General features: G+C 36.8%; 1 protein-coding gene and 1 long non-coding RNA gene across 4 annotated transcripts in view; both read left to right on the top strand.

The window, feature by feature from the left end:
• The window catches only part of LOC127872542 (protein lin-9 homolog), a 47,040-nt gene that overhangs the window by 5,131 nt on the left and 17,745 nt on the right, over nucleotides 1-24,164 (top strand). Inside the window, exons 4-9 of one of the 3 annotated variants that reach the window (XM_052415871.1) lie at nucleotides 448-575; nucleotides 4,883-5,008; nucleotides 5,724-5,881; nucleotides 7,816-7,949; nucleotides 15,366-15,506; nucleotides 22,365-22,466. In XM_052415871.1, coding sequence (XP_052271831.1) covers nucleotides 448-575; nucleotides 4,883-5,008; nucleotides 5,724-5,881; nucleotides 7,816-7,949; nucleotides 15,366-15,506; nucleotides 22,365-22,466 — 789 coding nt within the window. Of the gene's footprint in view, nucleotides 1-447; nucleotides 576-1,138; nucleotides 1,264-1,439; nucleotides 1,565-4,882; nucleotides 5,009-5,723; nucleotides 5,882-7,815; nucleotides 7,950-15,365; nucleotides 15,507-22,364; nucleotides 22,467-24,164 lie in introns of those variants that run through there. The other 2 variants (XM_052415878.1, XM_052415884.1) reach the window with 2 other exon arrangements.
• On the top strand, nucleotides 2,397-3,908 carry LOC127872755 (uncharacterized). The gene is made up of 2 exons (XR_008045776.1): nucleotides 2,397-3,157; nucleotides 3,313-3,908. It is a non-coding gene; the product is annotated as an uncharacterized LOC127872755 (long non-coding RNA).

The following is a 24,164-nucleotide window of genomic DNA, read 5'->3' as shown; positions in this document are numbered from 1 at the left end:
CTTGACTACAAATACTGATAGAATGTAGAACTTCTGCAGCCAGAAATAGCTTCCTTAGAAACATACATACATGTATGAAATTACTTCCATCAATCCATACATTCATAATATTTAATTTAATGATGACATATACTTTTAATTGTATTGTCATTTGCTTTTATAAACAATACTGCTGTCTTATTGTCATTCACATGGCTAATTTGCAAAGGAAATAAGACTGCCTCCTTACCTACCCTCCATCTCCCCTTAAATATTGTCATTTACCCAAATAATGACACTAATATGAGAATTTCTAAATATCCTCTGGTGATAGTAGAGCTGTACTAAAAACAAAATTGGAGTGGTTGGTTGCAAATAATTTTATAATTGCATATACAAGTATTATTAGGCAAATTACATGTATAAATGTTAATGTTTAAGATGTGTATCTCAGAATCTGTATTGAAGGCCTCTGTACGGAGCTCTTATGACAAGCGGGCTGCCCAGGTGATCGGGGTGAGATTGCGCAATCTTCTGAAGCTGCCCAAGGCCCATAAGTGGGTGTGTTATGAATGGTTCTACTCCAGTCTGGATCAGTAAGTGGGTGTGTTATGAATGGTTCTACACCAGTCTGGATCAGTAAGTGGGTGTGTTATGAATGGTTCTACTCCAGTCTGGATCAGTAAGTGGGTGTGTTATGAATGGTTCTACACCAGTCTGGATCAGTAAGTGGGTGTGTTATGAATGGTTCTACACCAGTCTGGATCAGTAAGTGGGTGTGTTATGAATGGTTCTACACCAGTCTGGATCAGTAAGTGGGTGTGTTATAAATGTTTCTACACCAGTCTGGATCAGTAAGTGGGTGTCTTATGAATGGTTCAACTCCAGTCTGGATCAATAAGTGGGTGTGTTATAAATGGTTCTACTCCAGTCTGGATCAGTAAGTGGGTGTGTTATGAATGGTTCTACTCCAGTCTGGATCAGTAAGTGGGTGTGTTATGAATGGTTCTACTCCAGTCTTGATCAGTAAGTGGGTGTGTTATGAATGGTTCTACACCAGTCTGGATCAGTAAGTGGGTGTGTTATGAATGGTTCTACTCCAGTCTGGATCAGTAAGTGGGTGTGTTATGAATGGTTCTACACCAGTCTGGATCAGTAAGTGGGTGTGTTATGAATGGTTCTACACCAGTCTGGATCAGTAAGTGGGTGTGTTATGAATGGTTCTACACCAGTCTGGATCAGTAAGTGGGTGTGTTATGAATGGTTCTACTCCAGTCTGGATCAGTAACTGGGTGTGTTATAAATGGTTCTGCTCAAGTCTGGATCAGTAAGTGGGTGTATTATGAATGGCTCTACTCCAGTCTGGATCTGTAAGTGGGTGTGTTATGAATGGTTCTACTCCAGTCTGGATCAGTAAGGGGGTGTGTTATGAATGGTTCTACACCAGTCTGGATCAGTAAGTGGGTGTGTTATGAATGGTTCTACTCAAGTCTGGATCAGTAAGGGGGTGTGTTATGAATGGTTCTACACCAGTCTGGATCAGTAAGTGGGTGTGTTATGAATGGTTCTACTCCAGTCTGGATCAGTAACTGGGTGTGTCATAAATGGTTCTACTCCAGTCTGGATCAGTAAGTGGGTGTGTTATGAATGGTTCTACTCAAGTCTGGATCAGTTAAAGGGTGTGTTATGAATGGTTCTACACCAGTCTGGATCAGTTAAAGGGTGTGTTATGAATGGTTGTACACCAGTCTGGATCAGTAAGTGGGTGTGTTATGAATGGTTCTACTCCAGTCTGGATCAGTAAGTGGGTGTGTTATGAATGGTTCTACACCAGTCTGGATCAGTTAAAGGGTGTGTTATGAATGGTTCTACACCAGTCTGGATCAGTAACTGGGTGTGTTATAAATTGTTCTACTCCAGTCTGGATCAGTAAGTGGGTGTGTTATGAATGGTTCTACACCAGTCTGGATCAGTAAGTGGGTGTGTTATGAATTGTTCTACACCAGTCTGGATCAGTTAAAGGGTGTTTTATGAATGGTTCTACACCAGTCTGGATCAGTAACTGGGTGTGTTATAAATGGTTCTACTCAAGTCTGGATCAGTAAGTGGGTGTGTTATGAATGGTTCTACACCAGTCTGGATCAGTAAGTGGGTGTGTTATGAATGGTTATACGCAAGTCGGGATCAGTAAGTGGGTGTGTTATGAATGGTTCTACTTCAGTCTGGATCAGTAAGTGGGTGAGTTATGAACGGTTCTACACCAGTCTGGATCAGTAAGTGGGTGTGTTATGAATGGTTCTACTCCAGTCTGTATTAGTAAGTTTCAGTGAATGATGTACGAATGAACTTATGAAGTGTGTTTGAACATTGTTATATGCTTTTCAAAGTCAGATTTTATAATATGATCACATGTGTTATGTATTATTATACGCCCGTCTATGACGGGACGTATTATGGTATACCCCGCGTCCGTCCGTCCGTCTGTTAATGTCGTACGCTACGTCAAATATCCTTTGACAGATTTTCTTCAAATTTTAACACAATCTTAATATTGATAAACCCTGATCCCCTTTCGTTTTTGACCGAATTCTGAATTGTCGTTCCAGAGTTATGGGACTTTGTTCGTCAAAATTTCGTGATTTCATTGAATGTCCTACTGTAGCTATATAAAAATGTTAAAGTTGTTATAACTTTGGTATGCTTGGACCTAGAGTCTTGAAACTTGACATGAAGGTTGGCCAGAACTAGTAAGTAACCACTGGACATTTCAAGGTCATTCATTTGAAGGTCAAGGTCACTGTGACCTTGAATGTAAAAATGTTAAAGTTGTTATAACTTTGGTATGCTTGGACCTAGAGTCTTGAAACTTGACATGAAGGTTGGCCAGAACTAGTAAGTAACCCCTGGACATTTCAAGGTCATTCATTTGAAGGTCAAGGTCACTGTGACCTTGAATGTAAAAATGTTAAAGTTCTTATTTCATGTTATTACTTTGGTATGCTTGTACCTAGAGTCTTCAAACTTGAAATAAAGATTGGCCAGTACTAGAAGATGACCACTGGTCATTTCAATGTCATTCATTTGAAGGTCAAGGTCACTGTGACCTTAAATGTTAAAATGTTAAAATTGTTATAACTTTGGTATGCTTGGACATAGAGTCTTCAAACTTGACATGAAGGTTTGCAACCACACTTAGATGACCACTGGTCATTTCAAGGTCATTCATTCTAAGGTCAAGGTCACACAAGGTCACTGTGACCTTAAATGTTAAAATGTTAAAATTGTTATAACTTTGGTATGCTTGGACATAGAGTCTTCAAACTTGACATGAAGGTTTGCAAGCACACTTAGATGACCACTGGTCATTTCAAGGTCATTCATTCTAAGGTCAAGGTCACTGTGACCTTAAATGTTATTGTTGTTCATGTATCCTACCGTAGCTCAAATATCCCCCGATGGATTTTTTATACGCCCGTCTATGACGGGACGTATTATGGTATACCCCGCGTCCGTCTGTCCGTCCGTCCGTCCGTCCGTCCGTCTGTTAATGTCGTACGCTACGTCAAATATCCTTTGACAGATTTTCTTCAAATTTTAACACAATCTTAATATTGATAAACCCTGATCCCCTTTCGTTTTTGACGGAATTCTGAATTGTCGTTCCAGAGTTATGGGACTTTGTTCGTCAAAATTTCGTGATTTCATTGAATGTCCTACTGTAGCTCAAATATCCTTCGATGGATTTTTTTCAAATTTCAACACAATCTTAATATTGATAAACCCTGATCCCCTTTCGTTTTTGACGGAATTCTGAATTGTCGTTCCAGAGTTATGGGACTTTGTTCGTCAAAATTTCGTGATTTCCATGCTCATGTACTTATAAAATAAACCATGTATTCAAATACAAATAAACTGAAGTAAAAAAATGATTCAAAGGGTTATTTATTACCTTACTACTTCATTGGCGAACGACGGGCGTATCATGCGCTCATGGCGCAGCTTTTATTAATAATTTTAATTATTTATATAATATAATTATACAAGTTTTGTATGAAATCTTATGGGGCAATAGGTTAAATTTTTATCAGATTGTTAGTGTGTCTAAATCTGCAGAAATTCAAAAAGAACTTCAGCTGTATTGATGAAACTGGATATGTTAATAGAGGTCCATGACTTGATGAAACTGGGTATGTTAATGAGGGTGCACACTGCTTTACTTTTTCTCAACAGAAAGAAAATAAGGTTGCGTTATGCGTACAGACATAAATAAAATGTAAACATTGATCTTATAAACTCTAAACGTACCTTAATCAAACAAAATTAATCTGGAAAGGAACAACTGTTTAATCTGTGATAAAGGCTTGTTTTCATGGATTGTTGTTTCAAATTACATCATAGCCAGAAAATCACATGGTTATGTACACTTTAATATCAAAATGGTTTGAAAGCATCTTTTCAAAAATGAACATGCTCATAGGTTTTATTATTATAACTTTCATATGAGATTTATAGAAGAATATCTTGTGGTCCTGATCAAAGAAGATATCAAATATATGCTTGGGTAAAAATAAGCCACAATTTCACATTGAATTTCATTAAGGTTCCAAGTTGTAAGTTTAGCAACCAGGTGCCGCATGGTCCCACGTGTTTGTTGATCAATCTCAACATTATCTCAAACATACACTGGAAGGGTTTTAGTAAGTTTTTAAATAAGGCACATCTTTTTCAAAATAAGGGACAAATGTAAGTTGTGTTTAATAAAGCCTCAACAAGTAATAAGATTTTGTCCAATATTGTGGTAAAATTTCTTATTGATTTAACTGCCTACTAGATCTTAATAAAATGCTTACAGCTGATAAAGTTCTGAAAATAGGCTTTTCATTGTACTCAATTGTTTTTGCAGACAGTTATTTCATGGTGAGAATGACTTCACGTCCTGCCTGCGGGAATCTTTCCCTCAGTTGAAGGTGAAGAAGATGAGACGTGTGGAGTGGTCCAAGGTCCGCAGGCTGATGGGCAAACCCAGGAGGTACGTGATTCCCTGTACAAACTACATTTCATGTCTCTTAGATTTGGGGTATTTAAAAGGTTAATAATTAGGTAAAAGGTACATAACTTTAGTTTACAATCCTGTCTATTTGTTATATTTCTTGTTTCAAAAAGTTTTAAATTTTGGCTTCTAGTTATAATTCTGTTGTAAAAAAAGTTTATAATTGTGGCTTTTTGTTATAATTCTTGTTTCAAAAAAAGTTTAAAATTGTGGCTTTTAGTTATAATTCTGGTTCCTGTTTTTTTTTAAATTCTGGCAACTATTTATTATTCTGGTTTTACAAAAAAAGTTTGAAATTCTGGCTATAAGTGATAATTCTGGTTTCAACAAAAAGAATAAAATTAGATTTTTGATTGGTGGCCTGTTAGGTGGACATTGTCATCAAAAAGTTTAAGTTTTTTTTTTTCAATAATTGAGTTTGAATTTGCCTATCTGGATGAGCTGGCATAAATATAAAGATTGTGGTTGCATTTCAAGTTTAGGGTTAGTTGAGTGAAGTTCAAGGTCAATGTTGTAAAGCAGTGTTTCTTCTCAATAACTTTAATATCCAGGTATCGTGTTGATATTTTATGTTCACACAGCTTACATACAGACCTTGCTAATATATGAGTTAATTTCTTGGTAAAACATTAACCCCTGGTTTGGGGTTATGGCAACGTTGTATGTTTTTTTCTTACCTTGTAATTTTTTTTAGGTGCTCAGCCTCTTTTTTTGAGGAAGAGCGGCGAACACTGAACAGCAAACGTCATAAAATACGACTCCTTCAGCAGCGGAAGATGAATGAAGTGATATCTAAGGAGGACTTACCAGATGAAATACCCATGCACTTGGTGATCGGCACTAGAGTAACAGGTATAATCCATCATTGTAACTGACTCTTGGTGATTGGCACTAGAGTAACATGTATAATCCTTCATTGTAACTGAGTCTTGGTGATCGGCACTAGAGTAACAGGTACAATCCTTCATTGTAACTGAGTCTTGGTGATTGGCACTAGAGTTACAGGTACAATCCTTCATTGTAACTGAGTCTTGGTGATCAGCACTAGAGTAACAGGTACAATCCTTCATTGTAACTGACTCTTGGTGATCAGCACTAGAGTAACAGGTACAATCCTTCATTGTAACTGAGTCTTGGTGATCAGCACTTGAGTAACAGGTATAATCTTTCATTGTAACTGACTTCTTTATGGCAGCTTAACATGGTGTTGTTGTTTTTTTCCCTATCAGACTAATATAAATTTCAACCACTTTTTTTAGCTCGACTATATATATATATATATATATATATATATATATATATATATATATATATATATATATATATATATATATATATATTTATAGTCAAGCTATCCTTCTCACCCAGGCGTCGGCGTGTGCGTGCAAAGGCCAAATATTTCCTATGTCCCTTGCTTTAATATTTTGCATACTTCTTTACCAACATGACCCAACCTATAAACAAGAGCAGACAACTGTATCAAGCATTTTGTAAGAATTATGGCCCTTTTTTCACTTACAATATGCATACATGTATTATTGATAAATCTATGTTAAAGTTTGCGTACCACCCCAAATATTTCCTATGTCCCTTGACATATTGCTTTAATATTTTGCATACTTCTTTACGAACACGACCCCAACCTATAAACAAGAGCAGACAATTGTATCAAGCATTTTGTAATAATTATGGCCCTTTTTTCACTTAGAATATGCATATTATTGCTAAATCTATGTCAAAGTTTGCGTACCACCTCAAATATTTTCTATGTCCCTTGACATATTGCTTTAATATTTTGCAAACTTCTTTACCAACATGACCCAATCAACAAGAGCAGACAACTGTATCAAGCATTTTGTAAGAATTATGGCCCTTTTTTGTTTTAGTAACTGAATATTTTGTTAAATTTTGTGTTTAGATCCACTTGACTTCTAAAGTATCAAAGATATTGCTTTCAAACTTCAAATATTTTCTAACTATCATGAGGGTACTGTACCTGGCAAGTTCAATATGACCTTGACCTTTGAATGAACTTGACTCTTAAGGTCAAAAGAATACATTTTAGTTAAATTGCCATACCTTCTTTATTTATTATCAGATTTCATTAATACTTGGACAAAACAACACTTACCTGAATACCTGAATACCACAATGGATTCCACCCAAACAATACGCCACGCCCCAACCCAGAATCCCTGCCCCCCCCCCCCCCCCTCCAAAATGTTTTTTCCCTTTTTTTAATTTTTGAAAGATCATCTAATAAATGACCACACCCCACATAATACCCCCCTCTCACCCCCCCTACCCCCCTAACCCAACCCAAAAGAATATTTTTTTCTTTGAAACATGGTTTAACAAATAAATATTTATTTACTTTATTTTTGAAGGACCGTCCAAACTTCCCACCAAAGCTATTGCTATCAAACTTGAAATAAAATGTTATTTATTTGTTTTATGTCTTTACAAATGTTCAATAGATTGTGGAAAATATGCCTGAACTATTACCTTGACCTTATTGAATAATTTGAACAATTTCCCTATGATGGCTTACGTTATACTGTCAAGCACTGGAATAGTCGAGCACACTGTCCTCTGACAGCTCTTGTTAATAACTAAATTGAATTAGACCATGATTTGTATGTGATATCAGCATATTTATGACAGTTATTGTGTGAAAAGAAACAATTACTTGAGTGTTCTATTGGAAAAATAATTAATTTTGTTTAAATTAAAAGAAACAAAAAGAATACTATTTTTTGTTAAAACTATTTCATGTTAAATTACAGCGCGCTTGCGTAAGCCTCAGGACGGCCTGTTCACGGGAGTTGTTGATGCCCTGGACACAGTTCACAACACATACCGCATCACGTTTGACCGCCCAGGCATCGGTACACATTCTGTACCAGACTATGAAGTCCGGGTGAGTGCTAAAACTATAAGACAGTTTTGATACATGGATGACTCCATCTTTCTCTGCATATCTATGGCCGGGATATATGGTACTTTGGGAACTTGTTACACAGGACAACCTGGACACCATTGAAAAGTTCGTAGTAGGCAAAAAATATTGAGGTCAGTTGGGTTTGTGTTTTATTTGCCAATTTTAAATCACACAATATTTTTAACTGATTATAAGCAAATCCAGGTATTTAGATAATACACATGAGCTTTTTTGTCAGAAATTACAAACTGAAATTCAGTATAGAGTAAAAACTGACCTAGCCGTCAACTGAAAACAACGATCAACTGCATACAAAGGTCAGTCTGGATTCCCCTAACGAAAATCACTTTATTACACTTGAGAATAATGGTTTACTGTCCATAACAGGCAACAGACCGTATATATTACTCCCAAAATCATTTTTGAATTGAGAACAATGGTCACAAGTCAGTCGTTTAAAGTTGCATAAAAGTAAAAACACAAACAAAACAGGTGCAAGTAACAATAATACTGTCTATTATTAGCAATTATCGGCTGCAGTCATAAGGACGAGCATGAGTTTGTGACAATGTCAATAGATATTTTCACTGATAAGGTGTTAAAAACAGCACTAAGTTGGCGAGTGTTGTGATAAGAAGGCGATAAAGGGATAAGTGATTGCCTACAAAGCCAAAACAGGCTTTGAATTGCAAATTTTATAATAAACTTAATAAATTTTTGCAAAATTTTGGCGTCTCTTTCTTTGAATGAGAACGATACAGTAATACCGTACTTTCGGTTTATGACAGTGAATTTCTGCTTTGTATACTTGTTTGGACATAACACATGACAACCTTTATTAAACAATATCTCCCTATTAATGTAATACCAACTGTCGGATTTACTGACTGAACGTGATGCATTAGTAAACAACAATACTATCTTTGATAAAGGCAGATTGAGTTTAAAAATAGGTATGACATTAAAACAATTTAAAAAATATTGTTCTGTATTATTCAATAGAAGTTATTTATTTTATGATGCTCAGTTATCAGCAATGAGCCATTGTTTTATTCTGAGTGCAAACAACTTGGTGGGGTAACGACGTAGCAATATTGCTAACTGACCAACCAACAAAAAGTGGTGAAAAGAGAACAGCAGTCACTTGTCAACAACGGTCACTTTTGCAATTTTCCTTGACTTTCTGCTGTTCTCAGTTTTAACTGTATTGAAATTTTCATTTGATTCCATTTGTTTCCCTGCTTATCACCATTTCTTTTATTTGGATCAATCTCCTACCTTTGGTTTCAACTGGCTTAAAACAGATGTATAAATTCATGAAAGCAACAAATGATTTTTAGAAGCAAGTTTTAAATCATCATGTTCTTCATCAATTGATAAATCAACAAATTTTGTCTTAAAAATTCATTTTTTAGCTCGGCTGTTTTCAGAGAAAACCCAAGGTATTGTCATAGCAAGCTGGTCGTGTCGTCCACCGCCCGCCGTAGGTGTTGTGCTAAAATCTGAACATTGGCTTTTAAATCAAAGTGCTTCCTCCTACAACTTTGAAACTTAATATGTAGCCAATGCCAACAAATAGACTAGAAATACTGCTGAAAATGGTTTTTTTTCTGGATCCTTCGATAACTTTAAAAGTTTTTTAATATTTTGTCACGAAACTTGAAATATGGATAAATGGCAATATGGACATTATGCACGTCATTTCATTTTGTTCCTACGTCAAGAATTCTGGTTGCTATGGCAACAAATAGACTAGAAATACTGCTGAAAATGGCGGTTTATTGGATCCTGCGATAACTTTCAAAGTACTTCATATTTTTTCATGCAACTTGAAACATGGACAGATGGCAATATGGACATTATGCACGTCATTTTATTTTGTTCCTACGTCAAGAATTCTGGTTGCTATGGCAACAAATAGATTAGAAATACTGCTGAAAATGGCGTTTTTTTGGATCCTGCGATAACTTTCAAAGTTCTTCATATTTTTTCATGCAACTTGAAACATGGACAGATGGCAATATGGACATTATGCATGTCATTTCATTTTGTTCCTACGTCAAGAATTATGGTTGCTATGGCAACAAATAGACTAGAAATACTGCTGAAAATGGCGGTTTTCTGGATCCTGCTATAACTTTAAAAGTACTTAATATTTGTTCGTGAAACTTGAAACATGGATAGTTGGCAATATGGACATTATGCACATCATTTTTAGCTCACCTGAGCGATAGCTCGAGGTGAGCTATTGTGATCACTCAGCGTCCGGCGTCCGTCCGTCCGTATACAAATTTGTAAACATCTTCTTCTACTAAACCATTGAGCCAATTTCAACTAAATTTCATGTGGAGCATCCATAGGTCATGGGACAAAAGAATTGTTAAAAAAAATTTGATCACATAACCAAGATGGCCGCCATGACCATATATGGTAAAAACCTTAAAAAATCTTCTTGTCAGAAACCGCTCATCAGATTTTCAAAAAATTTCACAGGGATGACCTTTGAGGGCTCCCCTGAAAAAGTTGTTCAAAGAAATTTGATTCGTCAAAAAACATGGCCGCAGGAGCTCGTTGAACTTTGCATGTTTATTCGTTTTTTGCCTATTTTGTGAAAACTTTCAAAAATCTTCCACATTTTTTGTCCGATCCTTTTAAAATTTGCACAGTGTCTTTATATCAATGAGGACACGAACCCTACAAAAAATGAGCATTATTGGTCCATGAAGTACAGAATTACCTCCCCTTGAATTGAGAAAATGGTGTTTATGCAATTAAGTCCAAATTGTTCATCCAATTCTTTCCAAACTTGTTTATATATCAGATTAAAGAGAATGAAATGTTCTTTATTATGGTTTTTCTTTCATGAAAATCCATAAAGGATAAGTGTTATAAATCGTTGCTTAATTAATGAACAATGCGAATTATCGGTATTGATTTTTTTCCTGACATGCTGTCCCAGATATTAACCGCTTTCAGCTGTAGACTGTGCATCAATACATCGCCGTGTTATTGACCTGAAAAATTCATACGCAGTCGGCATTAACACCGGTCATCGAGACAAATTACTGATGTGAAAACAAATCGTACATCGTAGAGGATTAAATAAACAATTACATCTGATTAAAGATTAAAGATTGCTGCCGATTTAAATCAATTTGAGTACTTTTTGCGTATATTTGATGCCGAATGGGAAGCTGTGTTTAGACTTAAGTTGAGAAAAATGGCAACGAGATACTTGCCTGTTGGTAGCTAAAGAAACTTCAGCGTACAGTTTATAATGGGTGGCCATTCCCCGCTGTAGTCTACGGGCGGGTAGTGAACTGGTTGAGAAAAGTGGAAGCTTGTGGAAAAGCGGTTTGAGAAGTTTGTAAGAAAACCCTGAATTATCAGTCTTGTGGGAAGAAGGCATTGCGTCTCCACGCAGAGGGCCCTTATCACATAAAGAATATAAAAACCATCAAGACCAACCAGGTAGGGTTTTTATTTTTTTAAACTAACACCCCGAATTTGGTCGTATTTTCTGTTGCTAAAGTTTACTGTTTAGGTTATTTTGCATCAAAAATCGGCAAGATAGATCTAGCAAATTTGGCAATTTTTTTTTTTTTTTTATTAATAACGTATGATTCATTGATTGTGAGCTTTTAAAACATTTGACCTTTGAATAAGGCATAAATCAGGAAAAGAATTTTAACAGTAATTGAAAATACGATCAAATACGCCATTTTTGCTGACTGGGACAGGTCTTTTTTAGTTAATCAAAATGTTTTATTGTCCCCAACATATGAGCCCAGCAGCAAGAAATGTTGTTTTTTTTACTTTTTGTAAAACAAATATGGGCAACCTACCGTAATCCAAATTCGCCGACACCTTAATTCGACGATGTTCTATTTTTATCGATTAAATGGATGACTATTGTCTTGGAATCATTTCAAAGTAATACAGCCGAGTTTAAAATTATTATTTTGTGCTGTTAAACATTCATTATTTCTTAAATTATTTGCTAAATATTGCTTCATGGAACCGTTACATCGTCAAATTTGGGTCACACCAGGATGCAATTATTTAGCATTCAAACAACGATTGGGATAAAAACTAGGGGAACCCATGCTGAAATTTTCTATTTTAACTGTTTAGCAGAAGCCACCATACCCAATTTTCTTAGGTGTATGTGGAGGCTTCTGGCAGCATGATTCTGTGAATATAAATGGTGACATTTGATTCTGCATTAATTAAACATGTATTATTGACTTTTTTAAAGTACCGTATTTTACCATGCATAGCGCGCAGTTTTTTACCTTCAAATTTCAAAATAAAAATTCAGTGCGCGTAATACATTGACACAACGCTTTCCTGGTTGCTAAATTGCAAAAAATCCATTTCGTAATCGTAAATCTTCACAATTGCCGTCATTTTTTTTATTGTAGAAAACTACACCCTATAATGTTATAGACTGAAGGGGCCGTTGTCGAAACAACAAAAAGAGGGAAAGGGTAGGCATGAACGGGGTAGTAACAGTTTTGACAAAAATTAAAAGATGAAAAAATGTCATTGTTGGTGTTTTCACACTTCTTCATTGATTTTTCATTAAAAAAAATCGAGGTATATCAATCCCCGCGTCGTCGCGGTATTGTTTGTTTAAGATTTTGTTGTCATGAAAACTCGTTGATTTACAACGCAAAACGTCTTATTTGAACTGACGCTAATTATTTCAATTATATTTCTCAACTTCGCTTTTGCTTTATTTTGATAATTTAATCCAAATTTTACTGTTAGCAATTCCGAAAATTTGCACTCTATGTGAATTGACAGTTTGACGTCATCAAAGGAAAGCCGCTTCCTGTCTGAAGCAATAAAGCGACAAGTTTCTCGCCGACAAAATTGGCTTCCTTTGTCTAGCAATCAACATGCCGAACTAATCGTGTGTTTGTTCCTCAATGGCAATCGTCCAATTAAATAATAGCACGTGCAAAGCTCCGCCTTTGAACCTTTTGCAGAGAACGGAGGTGGAGTTAAACGGTTAATTGAGCAAGTGTTATACGTTAGTTGAGTTCCGATTTGCCGAAATTTCTCGGCCCTAAGCATTGAAACGACGAATAAATTTATCAATGATTTTCCGATCTCTGCATTAATATGCTACCGTGCGAGTATACTACGTAGGTTACAAACCAACAATAGAGATATAGACTCATTTTAGTTTCTTTCAATAGAGACAAACAAATGATATTTGGCTAATGGCTTTACGCCGATAACACCAACTGTATGGAATTGAGCGTTCGGGTGTATTGTTTGTCTCACTATAAATACCGATCAACTAGACGCAGTGACGGCGCGAAAAACCGGGTCAAACTGGATTAAATCGGGAGCATCTCTTAATGGGGAAATATTTAAGTCGATGAAAAATAAAATGGGATCCACGGACGATTTGCGTAAAATTGGACATTGCGATGTTGCGGGTCTGCAGAAGACTATGTCATACGATGTTGTGAGCGGCAGGTAATGAAAATGTTACGCTGTTCAAATGTGGGGAATAGGTAATAGTGGTTCGAATTTAACGCGCAGGGGTCTTGAAAAAACACGCGCAGTGCGCGACAATAAGGACATATACGGTGTTCTCGAGAGAATAATCTTAAAAATTGTCGAAAATATAGTGCTTTGCAACCCATGCTCCTGATCGTATAAACGCTCCCTACTTTAAAACAAAACATTAAGCACCCGAAAAACTCAGATTAAATGATTGCGCAATATAAGAATGGCGGCCATTTTCGGCCCAATTTTCAGGTTTTTGATCTTGAATTCTTTTTTTTCTCCATTTTGGCTTTAAAAAATCGCATGCGCGTTATACATGGGAGCGCGCTATACATGGTAAAATACGGTATGTGTGAAAAATATAATTTGTAACCACTGTTACAGGTTTTATCTGGTTCTTCAAAAGCAACACCTGCAGTCGAGTCCATGCCAGACAGAGGGTGCATGTGAATGAATTGCCTTTTGACTATCTTTGTGTTCTTTATCAAATACATGAAGATTTTTAAATATATGTGTATGTTGTTTTTTTAAGAAAATAGAATCACCAGAACAGGTACAGGCACCCTTTAAATGTGTCGAATCCAGGAGCTTCTGGGGGCCTCTGGCCTCCTTGTCCCCTGGACCCACTGAGGGCCTTGCGGCCCCCTGGCCCCCAGCCTTAAGTTCAGGATTTTTAAAATATCCAACTTTGACCCCTGCAAATGCTTTGCTAAAACTTTGGCTACAGTTTCTAAAATTTGGCTACACAAAATTCCATTTTGCTAAAATGTTGGCCACAGAAATTTTTGGGCAAGAGGAGCCCTGTTTGGATTGTATTTGGGTCATCTGGGGTCAGCAACTAGGCACTAGGTCAAATAATAGAAAAACCTTGTGTAGACTATAGAGGTCACAGTTTTCATCAGATTTTATTGAAATATAGTCAGAATGTTTGTCTTGTTAAAATCTGGATTGGGATTGACTTTGGGTCATCTAGGGTCAAAAACTAGGTCAGATTAAAAAAACAACTTTTGTAGACAGTAGAGGTCACAGTTTTCATTAAATCGTTATGAAATTTGGCCAGAATATTAATCTTGATGAAATCTGGGTTGGGATTGTATTAGGGTCATCTGGGGTCAAAAACTAGGTCAAATCATAGAAAAACTTTGTGAAGACAATAGAGGTCATAGTTTTCATATGATCTTAATGAAATATGGTCAGAATGTTTATCTTGATAATATCTGATTTTGGATCGTATATGGGTCATCTGGGGTCAAAAATTAGGTCACCGGGCAAAAACTAGTAAAACCTTGTGTAGATGAAAGAGGTCACAGTTTTCATCACGTCTTAATGAAATTTTGTCAGAATGTATTAATTAATGAAATTTGGCTTGGGATTGTATATGGGTCTAATAAAATTTAAGTTCATGAAGCAAGGTTAGTCAGGTGAGCGATTCAGGGCCATCATGGCCCTCTTGTGTTCCTGAACTTTCAAAGTTCTTCATATTTTTTCATGCAACTTGAAACATTGACAGATGGCAATATGGACATTATGCACGTCATTTCATTTTGTTCATACGTCAATAATTCTGGTTGCTATGGCAACAAATAGACTAAAAATACTGCTGAAATCTCTTTAAAATAGCTACCGGTAGGGGCCTTTTATTGCCTGGCAATAGTGTTGTTAAATTATGGCTTTGTGTTGATGCTTATATTTTCTAATAAAATTTTGTATTTATTAAGATTTATTGTTTTTTTATCACTAATTTTTTTTTAACTTGCCATTTGGAAAATCCTTATTGAATTCTATTTTCAGCTGCTTCATGTACTTGCTTTTGCGAACAAGCAAATGCAGCTTTTGAAGACTGTAAAGCAATGTACAATAATTTTTCAGAGCTGTGACCAAGTGGAGACGATTCCGCTGATGGCATTTGAAGCAAAAGCTCGTCCACGACCCCAACCTGCCAAGTTGGCTGATAGCCTAATGTCCTTGCCCAGATTTGTACCTAACAGCATCACTAGCTCCATGTCACTGGTAGGGAATATATGCAGTCTTACTTTGTACCCAACAGCATCACTAGCTCCATGTCACTGGTAGGGAATATATGCAGTCTTACTTTGTACCCAACAGCATCACTAGCTCCTTGTCACTGGTAGGGAATATATGCAGTCTTACTTTGTACCCAACAGCATCACTAGCTCCCTGTCACTGGTAGGGAATATATGCAGTCTTACTTTGTACCCAACAGCATCACTAGCTCCTTGTCACAGGTAGGGAATATATGCAGTCTTACTTTGTACCCAACAGCATCACTAGCTCCCTGTCACTGGTAGGGGATATATGCAGTCTTACTTTGTACCCAACAGCATCACTAGCTCCCTGTCACTGGTAGGGAATATAATTATGCAGTCTTACTTTGTACCCAACAGCATCACTAGCTCCCTGTCACTGGTAGGGAATACTGTGAAACCATTATTATTCGTCGGACATGAATTTTCGTCTTTTTCGTTCTTCGACCGATAGAAGAAGTCAAGATCCTAACGAACAATCATGTCCCATATTTGAAAGGAATAAGACTTAATTACTGTAGGATGAGGCATTTAAATCCAGCGTACTCCACGCATATACACAGGGCTTGAAATTAACACTCGCACACTCGCAAAATGCGAGAAAAAAAGATTGCAAGGTAAGTTATAAGCCACTAGTATTTTTTGCAAGTAAAGAAATAGTGAAAATAACGCGTTATATTGCTAAATGCGTTCGACTGCGTGAACGCTAAACCGTAGGTCAATTTTTTGAACGTCCCAATACCCATATGTGGAAGCGCGCACCTTGTTTGTAGACTGGTATACTTATAGTACAGATACCCGGATGGTATTGATACAAAGAACATGAAACAGTCGACTATTCACACTCAAGTTAAATCCGGTTTTGACACAAAGGGGTGTACATTATACAGTGTACTGACAACTGACATTTCCTGTAAAACGCGAATGCAATAAGGCTGTATCGAATGCGTCGACTTCGTTTAGGTATAATAGTGTTGATTAGCGCTAATTGTTAACAACTTTAGTACCCATTGTGTGTATTGTGTTTTTCAGGGGTGTTGCAGATTATACAGCCTACACGCGGCGAATCAGGATTAAAGACAATACTGTTAAACGCAATTAAAATATGACGATGTGTGATCAACACCTGACTGAAATATATTCTGCGCTTTGTTACACATTAATAAAAAACATATTGATTTGTGTTTGGTTGTCCGTGATTGTAATATAAAAAGACTAATTGGCAATTGGCTTCGTTGTTTAAAACACTCTTTAACGGTTATTCAGTCCCACTTATCCGCTAATCATAACAAAGAACGTGTCAATTACATAAAATAATAAGGGACAGTTACTAACACCTGAAATAACACACTTGTTAATTGGCATATGCCAAACAAGGCCCACCTCCTGCAAGTGACTACAAAGTGTCGCCCCTCTTTCCCCAGCACGACATTTTCGCAACCGCGTATTACATGTATTACAAACAAATTAGACGCTTTTTTTCAAAACCAGAAATGGGCGAATTTAAGTGCTGACGAAAAGTCTTTTTTTTTTTAAAGGACGTTATTTCGTGCTGACGAAAATATATGGTTTCACAGTATATGCAGTCTTACTTTGTACCCAACTGCACCACTAGCTCCTTGTCACTGGTAGGGAATATATGCAGGCTTACTTTGTACCCAACTGCACCACTAGCTCCATGTCACTGGTAGGGAATATATGCAGTCTTACTTTGTACCCAACAGCATCACTAGCTCCATGTCACTGGTAGGGAATATATGCAGTCTTACTTTGTACCCAACAGCATCACTAGCTCCTTGTCACTGGTAGGGAATATAATTATGCAGTCTTACTTTGAACCCAACAGTGTCACTAGCTCACTGTCACTGGTAGGTAAAATATGCAGTCTTACTTAATGTCGGGTCATCTTACAGTACATAAAACATACTTGTAAGTTGTTTAAAGTTTTTGTGTTTTTGTATAAGAGCTTCACATTTGTATGAGCATGCTATGTTGCTTTCTGTTTACTTAAAGACAGTGGGAAATTAGTATTCTTTTTTAGCTCATCTATTTTTTGAAAAAAAATTATGAGCTATTGTCATCACGTCGGCGTCTGCGTCGGCGTCGGCGTCCGGTTAAGTTTTGCGTTTAGGTCCACTTTTCTCAGAAAGTATCAATGCTATTGCATTCAAACTTGGTACACTTACTTACTATCATGAGGGGACTGGGCAGGCAAAGTTAGATAACTCTGGCGTGCATTTTGACTGAATTATGTGCCCTTTTTATACTTAGAAAATTGAAAATTTTGGTTAAGTTTTGCGTTTAGGTCCACTTTTTTCAGAAAGTATCAATGCTATTGCATTCAAACTTGGTACACTTACTTACTATCATGAGGGGACTGGGCACGCAAAGTTAGATAACTCTGGCTTTCATTTTGACAGAATTATGTGCCCTTTTTATACTTAGAAAATTGAAAATTTTGGTTAAGTTTTGTGTTAAGGTCCATTTTATTCCTTAAGTATCAAAGCTATTGCTTTCATACTTGCAACACTTACTAACTACCGTAAGGGGACTGTGCAGGCAAAGTTATGTAACTCTGACTGGCATTTGGACGGAATTATGGGCCCTTTATACTTAGAAAATTGAAAGTTTGGTTAAGTTTTGTGTTTTGGTCCACTTTACCCCTAAAGTATCATAGATATTGCTATCATACTTGGAACACTCGCAAACTATCATAAGGGTACAGTAAAAGGACAAGTTGCATAACTCTGGATGTCATTTTTACGGAATTATGGCCCTTTTTTGACTTAGTAACTTTGAATATATGGTTAAATTTTGTGTTTCGATCCACTTTACTTCTTAAGTATCAAGGCTATTGCTTTCAAACTTCAAATACTTTCATGCTATCATGAGGTTACTGTACCTGGCAAGTTGAATTTTACATTGACCTTTGAATGACCTTGACTCTCAAGGTCAAATTATTAAATTTCTCTAAAATTGCCATAACTTCTTTATTTATGATTAGATTTGATTGATACTTTGACAAAACTACTCTTACCTGACATACCACAATAGACTCCACCCAAACCATCGCCCGTGCCCCCCCCCCCCCCCACAACCCCCCCCCCCTATTTTTTTTTTTTTTTTTTTTAAGATCATCTCACAAATGACCACCACACCCTCACACTATACCCCCCCCCCACCCCACCCCCTCCCCAATTTTTTTTTAAACGGTTAAAAAACAAAACTATTTATTTTGATTATTTTATGTTTGAAATACCGTCCAACCATCGCACCCAAGAATCCCCCCCCACCCCCCTCCCCCCACCCGAATCCCCCCCCCCCCTATTTTTTTTTTTTTTTTTTTTTAAGATCATCTCACAAATTACCACCACACCCTCACACTATACCCCCCCACCTCGCCCCCCCCCCCCCCCATTTTTTTTTATGAAACGGTTAAAAAACACAAATATTTATTTTTATTATTTTATGTTTGAAATACCGTCCAACCATCGCACCCAAGAATCCCCCCCCCCCCCACCCCCCCCCACCCCCCCCATCCCCCCCCCCACCGATTTTTTTTTTCCTTTTTTTCGCATTTTTGGAAGAAAATGTAATAAATGTCCACACCCCCACACAATGCACCGCTCTTCACTCCACCCCTCCCTCCTTTGTGATTGAAAATGAGAGTCCCTTCACCTTTAAAAAGAAAATAGATGAGCGGTCTGCACCCGCAAGGCGGTGCTCTTGTTTAATCAATTGTAGCCTATTTGAAGAGCTTTTTTAAATAATGCCCCGTTCAAAAAAGTGGGGCGATTTTGCTTTGTATTTGTTGTGGTGGGTAGGCAGGTCTCTTGGTGGATCATTAGTCTGTCAGTCAGTTGGCCTTGTGTTTAAAAAGAAATCTGTCTGATTTGGGTTATTGGCAGTGTTTTTTTCTGGCCATTTTGGGAATGGGGCTGGGTCCCTTTGGATTGGGAAAAATCACAGCGTTTTGACTAAAGTTGGGAAATTAGTGGGTTTTTATGCCCCCGCAGGAGGGCATATAGTGAGTGTCCGTCCTTCCGTAACACTTTGCATTTAGGTTTCGCATTTAGGTTTCGAAAAATGCTCTTAACTTCTAAGTCCCTTCACATAGCAACTTGATATTTGGAATGCATGTGTATCTTATGGAGCTGCACATTTTGAGTGGTGAAAGATCAAGGTCATCCTTCAAGGTCAAAGGTCAAAAAACATGTATCATAGCAGCGAAATAGGGGCATTGTCTTTCTGACAAACACATCTCTTCTTTTTTGTTGTTGTTGTGCTAAAAATTGCTTCAATGCTTTTTTAGCTCCAATTTGGGAAAAGTATATTTTTACAATTTTCGGGGGGAAAAGTTTATAACTTCACAACACAGTATATGTACTCTATATTTTATTTACACACTACGAGAATTAATATATACATCAATACTGATTATTTGTTAACTCTCTTCACAATCTAGGTAAAATCCATTCTCTCTCAAACTGCCACCAACTCTCCCCATACTACTTGTATCTTTACATCTCTCCGTTCAATTCTACTCTCTCCATACTACTTCTCACTGGATCTTGCTTATTATACAAATCTGTCCACCCTCCCATATTTGGATGTGTGGAAAGACACTGAAAGGACCTAACATTAATTGATATTTATTATTATAATTGTTGAAATATGTGACAAGCAGGCTTTGCCGAGCAACACACCAGACTAGTCTTTATTATGAAACGATGACCACATGGTTTCCTGTTCTGATAACAAATGTCCACCATGCCCCGATGGCTTCAAACAGAGCAGTCTAAATTGAGTTCATATACTAAAATTACAACACTATACTGGGGGACATATTGTTTTTGTGCAGTCTGTTGGTTTGTTTGTTTGTGTGTTTGTTTGCGTCAATCTTTAACATTTGCCATAACTTTTGCAATATTGAAGATAGCAACTTGATATTTGGCATGCATGTGTACCTTATGGAGCTGCATATTTTGAGTGGTGAAAAGTCAAGGTAAAGGTCATCCTTTAAGGTCAAATGTCAATTAAATGGGTCAAAATCGCTCATTTAATATACACTTTTGCAATATTGAACATAGCACCTGAGCAACTTGCTTTTTGGCATGCATGTGTACCTCATGGAGCTGCACATTTTGAGTGGTGAAAGGTCAAGGTCATTCTTCAATGTCAAAGGTCAAATATATGGGTCAAAATCGCTCATTTAATGTACACTTTTGCAATATTGAACATAGCAACTTGCCAACTTGCTATTTGGCATGCATGTGTATCTCATGGAGCTGCTTATTTTGAATGGTGCAAGGTCAAGGTCATCATTCAAGGTCAAAGATCAAATGTATGGGTTAAAATCTGCGATATTGAAGATAGCACCTTCATATTTGCACTATTTATGATAGCTACTTTATATTACTTTTGTTGGAGCAATCGTCTGTAGGTTAACATTATTTCATTAATGTACATGTACTTTTTGTGTAAAAACTTTGTGTTAATAATTGCATTATATGCTATATAGCACTTATTATTACAAAATGTCTCTCTTGCTTATAAATGCTTGGTATTTTGGGCCGGAGTCCTTAATCTATCATAAAATATTGTTATTGTCATCTTTGTCCTTTGCATTGACAGTTTAGTACAGTCAATGACAACCCCAATGCCAGTAATCATAAGTAAGCGAGGATACCTACTGGTGGGCATTGTGTTTCACAAACACATCTTGTTATACACCCACAAACAAAGTGTTTAGAGGGGTTTATAGGAGTGAGCTTGTCGGTCGGTTGGTCTGTCTGTTTCGTCGGTCCGTATTAAGTGTCCGCTCTCTAATTCAAGTTGTTTTGATCCGATCTTCACCAAACTTGGTCAGATGTTTTATCTAGATGATGTCTAAGTCAAGTTCGAATATGGGTCATTCCAGGTCAAAAACTAGGTCACGGTGTCACTTTGTGCGTTTTTTAACATTCAGCATGGTGTCCGCTCTCTAATTTAAGTAGTTTTTATCAGATCTTCATCAAACTTGGTCAGAAGTTTTATATAGATGATCTTAAGTCCAAGTTTGAACATGGGCCATGCCAGATCAAAAACTAGGTCACGGGGTCACTTAGTACGTTTTACACATTCAGCATGGTGTCCGCTCTCTAATTTAAGTAGTTTACATCTGATCTTCACCACACTTTGTCACAAGTTGTATCTAGATGATGTGTAGGTCAAGTTCGAACATGGGCCATGCTGGGTCAAAAATTAGGCATGGTGTCTGGTGTTTTTTGTTAAGACAACATGCAAAATATTCTGTGTCAATGCTGCATGTGGGGGTATTCGTCACGTCTGTGACAAGGCTCTAGTTTCCATTGGGAATGGGGCTGATTACCAGACCTGATTTTGAATGGAATGAAACACACTGACTAATGACTTCTTAAGAGGAGACTGAGTGTCGCCCATGCCACCTGTCTAACAACCTCAAAGGTCAAGGTAACACTTAAAGGTCAAAAGTCAAATGCACAAACAGCCTGGGTTTGACTCAAGTGGAGTTTTGAGTCAAAAGTGGAATGTGTTGGCATCTGTGTCTATTCGCAAATGTTCCTATGTTTTGTTACTTTAGGTAATATGTTTTTGTTCTCTCACTAACTTTCATACCGTTTAAAGGCCATTATAACTTTTTGTTTTATTCAAAAACAATCAGTTGAATGTTCTCATATTACATTTGCTGTTATTGTATTGTTATTATTCATGATGTAATCTCGTGGTAAGCCCTTCAACATATAAACTGTATTTATATTTTTGAGCTATACCAACAAAGTAATCCACAAACACATTTTTACAGGAGAATGACCCCTTGCTGAGTGGGTCACCATTTAAAGGCCAGTTGATGAGTATAGAAGGTGGAACATATGGAGGCTTTCCCATAAAATTCCTTGTACTTGTGGTAAGTATTTCACAAAAATGCCCTTTGTTTGCTTGAATCAAGTGCAACATTGAAGCATTTGAAATAGCTTCTGAATTAAGATCACACTCTCTTCATTGTGTTGTTTTGCCCAAAAAAGACTTTTCCTTATATAAAACCCATGAGTGAAGTTGTGTAACTCAAGAATGTAATATGTCACAACTATGAGCCATTTTACACTAAGAAATTTTCACATGCACTTCATTGTAAGGTTAAACGTTTGTCAGTAATTTAGTTGCTCAGAAATGGCTAAAGAGATTTCTTTCAAACTAAGACTTGTATTTAAAACCTGTAGACCAAGTTTGGTAATTCTTAATGAACATTGGTTAAAATTAAGGGCTTTTTTAAACATAGCCATTCACTTATATAACTATCTTATCATGCAGTAGTTGTTTGGTAAGCTAGTTGCGCAGTAGGGGGCATTGTGTTTCTGACAAACATTTCTCTTGTTTAGCTATGGTTAAGCAACTACACACATAGATGCATTACAAAAATACTTCCTTTGAGATTGAAAATGGAGCTATGATCACTGTTACTAAATATAGATATATGGTTTTCTCTCAATAAGTCAATAATACATAGAGCTATTTGATTGAAACTAGGCTCATATATACCTTATACAGAGATCAAGAATGGGATTGTTAATGAGTTTTTTAGGATCACTGTTTAGGTGACTGTTGTTAACAAATTCTGCAATTGTACAGAACTTGATAAATGGATTCCTCCTTTCCAGGGATTGCATATGAAATGGGCAGGATTACGGTCAAGCTTAAGATATTGAGACAGAATTTAGCTATGTTGGATGCAAGCAAGTGTACTTTTGTTCAGAAAATTCATATATGTTGCAAATTGGACTCGTTCAGTCAAAGCCAACTTTCAAGATCTCTTTTACTAAAAATGGAAAAGTACTCTCCTCTAAAAATCAAGATTTATGTGTATTGTAGGCTATTTGCAAACTAGAAAATACCAAGTTACTTAAGAGTTAAAATAAATTACATACTATGGAAACAGTTTAGTTCAAAAGCGGTAGAATTTCTAACAAGTAGCTAGTAAGTGGAGCACTTGGTCCTGCAAAGGCTCTTGTAAGCAGAAATCTGTAACTTTTATTATCCTATATTTTATTTAATGAGTTAAAATAAGTTAAGAGCAAACATTTCAGCATCATTAAGTATGGTGTGGATTCAGTTTTTAAAGACACATTTTGATAAAAAGATAACAGTCATAATTATAAGCTAATCTGATCAAAATATGCTCATGGTGAGTTTTTGTGCTCGCCTTTTGTTCATCATGCATAATGCATAGTGCGGTGTCAACATTTGCAAAATAACAATACCTGACCTAACGTGGCCTTAATTGAATTATGGCCACATTTATTTCTGATCGTCAATAAATTTGGTCAGAAGATTTGTGCCAGTGATGTCTTGGACAAGTTTGAAAATGGTTCCTGTTGGTTGAACAACATGGCAGCCAGGGGGCGTGGTGTATTGTCTTATATGGCTACAGTTAAACCTTGTTTACACTCTAGAGTCCACATTTATTGTCTGATCATCATGGAACTTGGTCTGAAGATTTGTCCAAATGATATCTTGGACGAGTTTGAACATGGTGCCTGTCTGTTGAACAACATGGCTGCCAGAGAGCGGGGCATATTTCCTTATATGGCTATAGTAAATACATGTT

This window comes from Dreissena polymorpha, chromosome 1 (genome assembly GCF_020536995.1).
Source record: "Dreissena polymorpha isolate Duluth1 chromosome 1, UMN_Dpol_1.0, whole genome shotgun sequence".
In the NCBI taxonomy this organism is placed as follows: Eukaryota; Metazoa; Mollusca; class Bivalvia; order Myida; family Dreissenidae; genus Dreissena; species Dreissena polymorpha.
The sequence above is the reverse complement of the archived record's forward strand: the minus strand, read 5'-3'. Positions and strand labels throughout refer to the sequence as shown.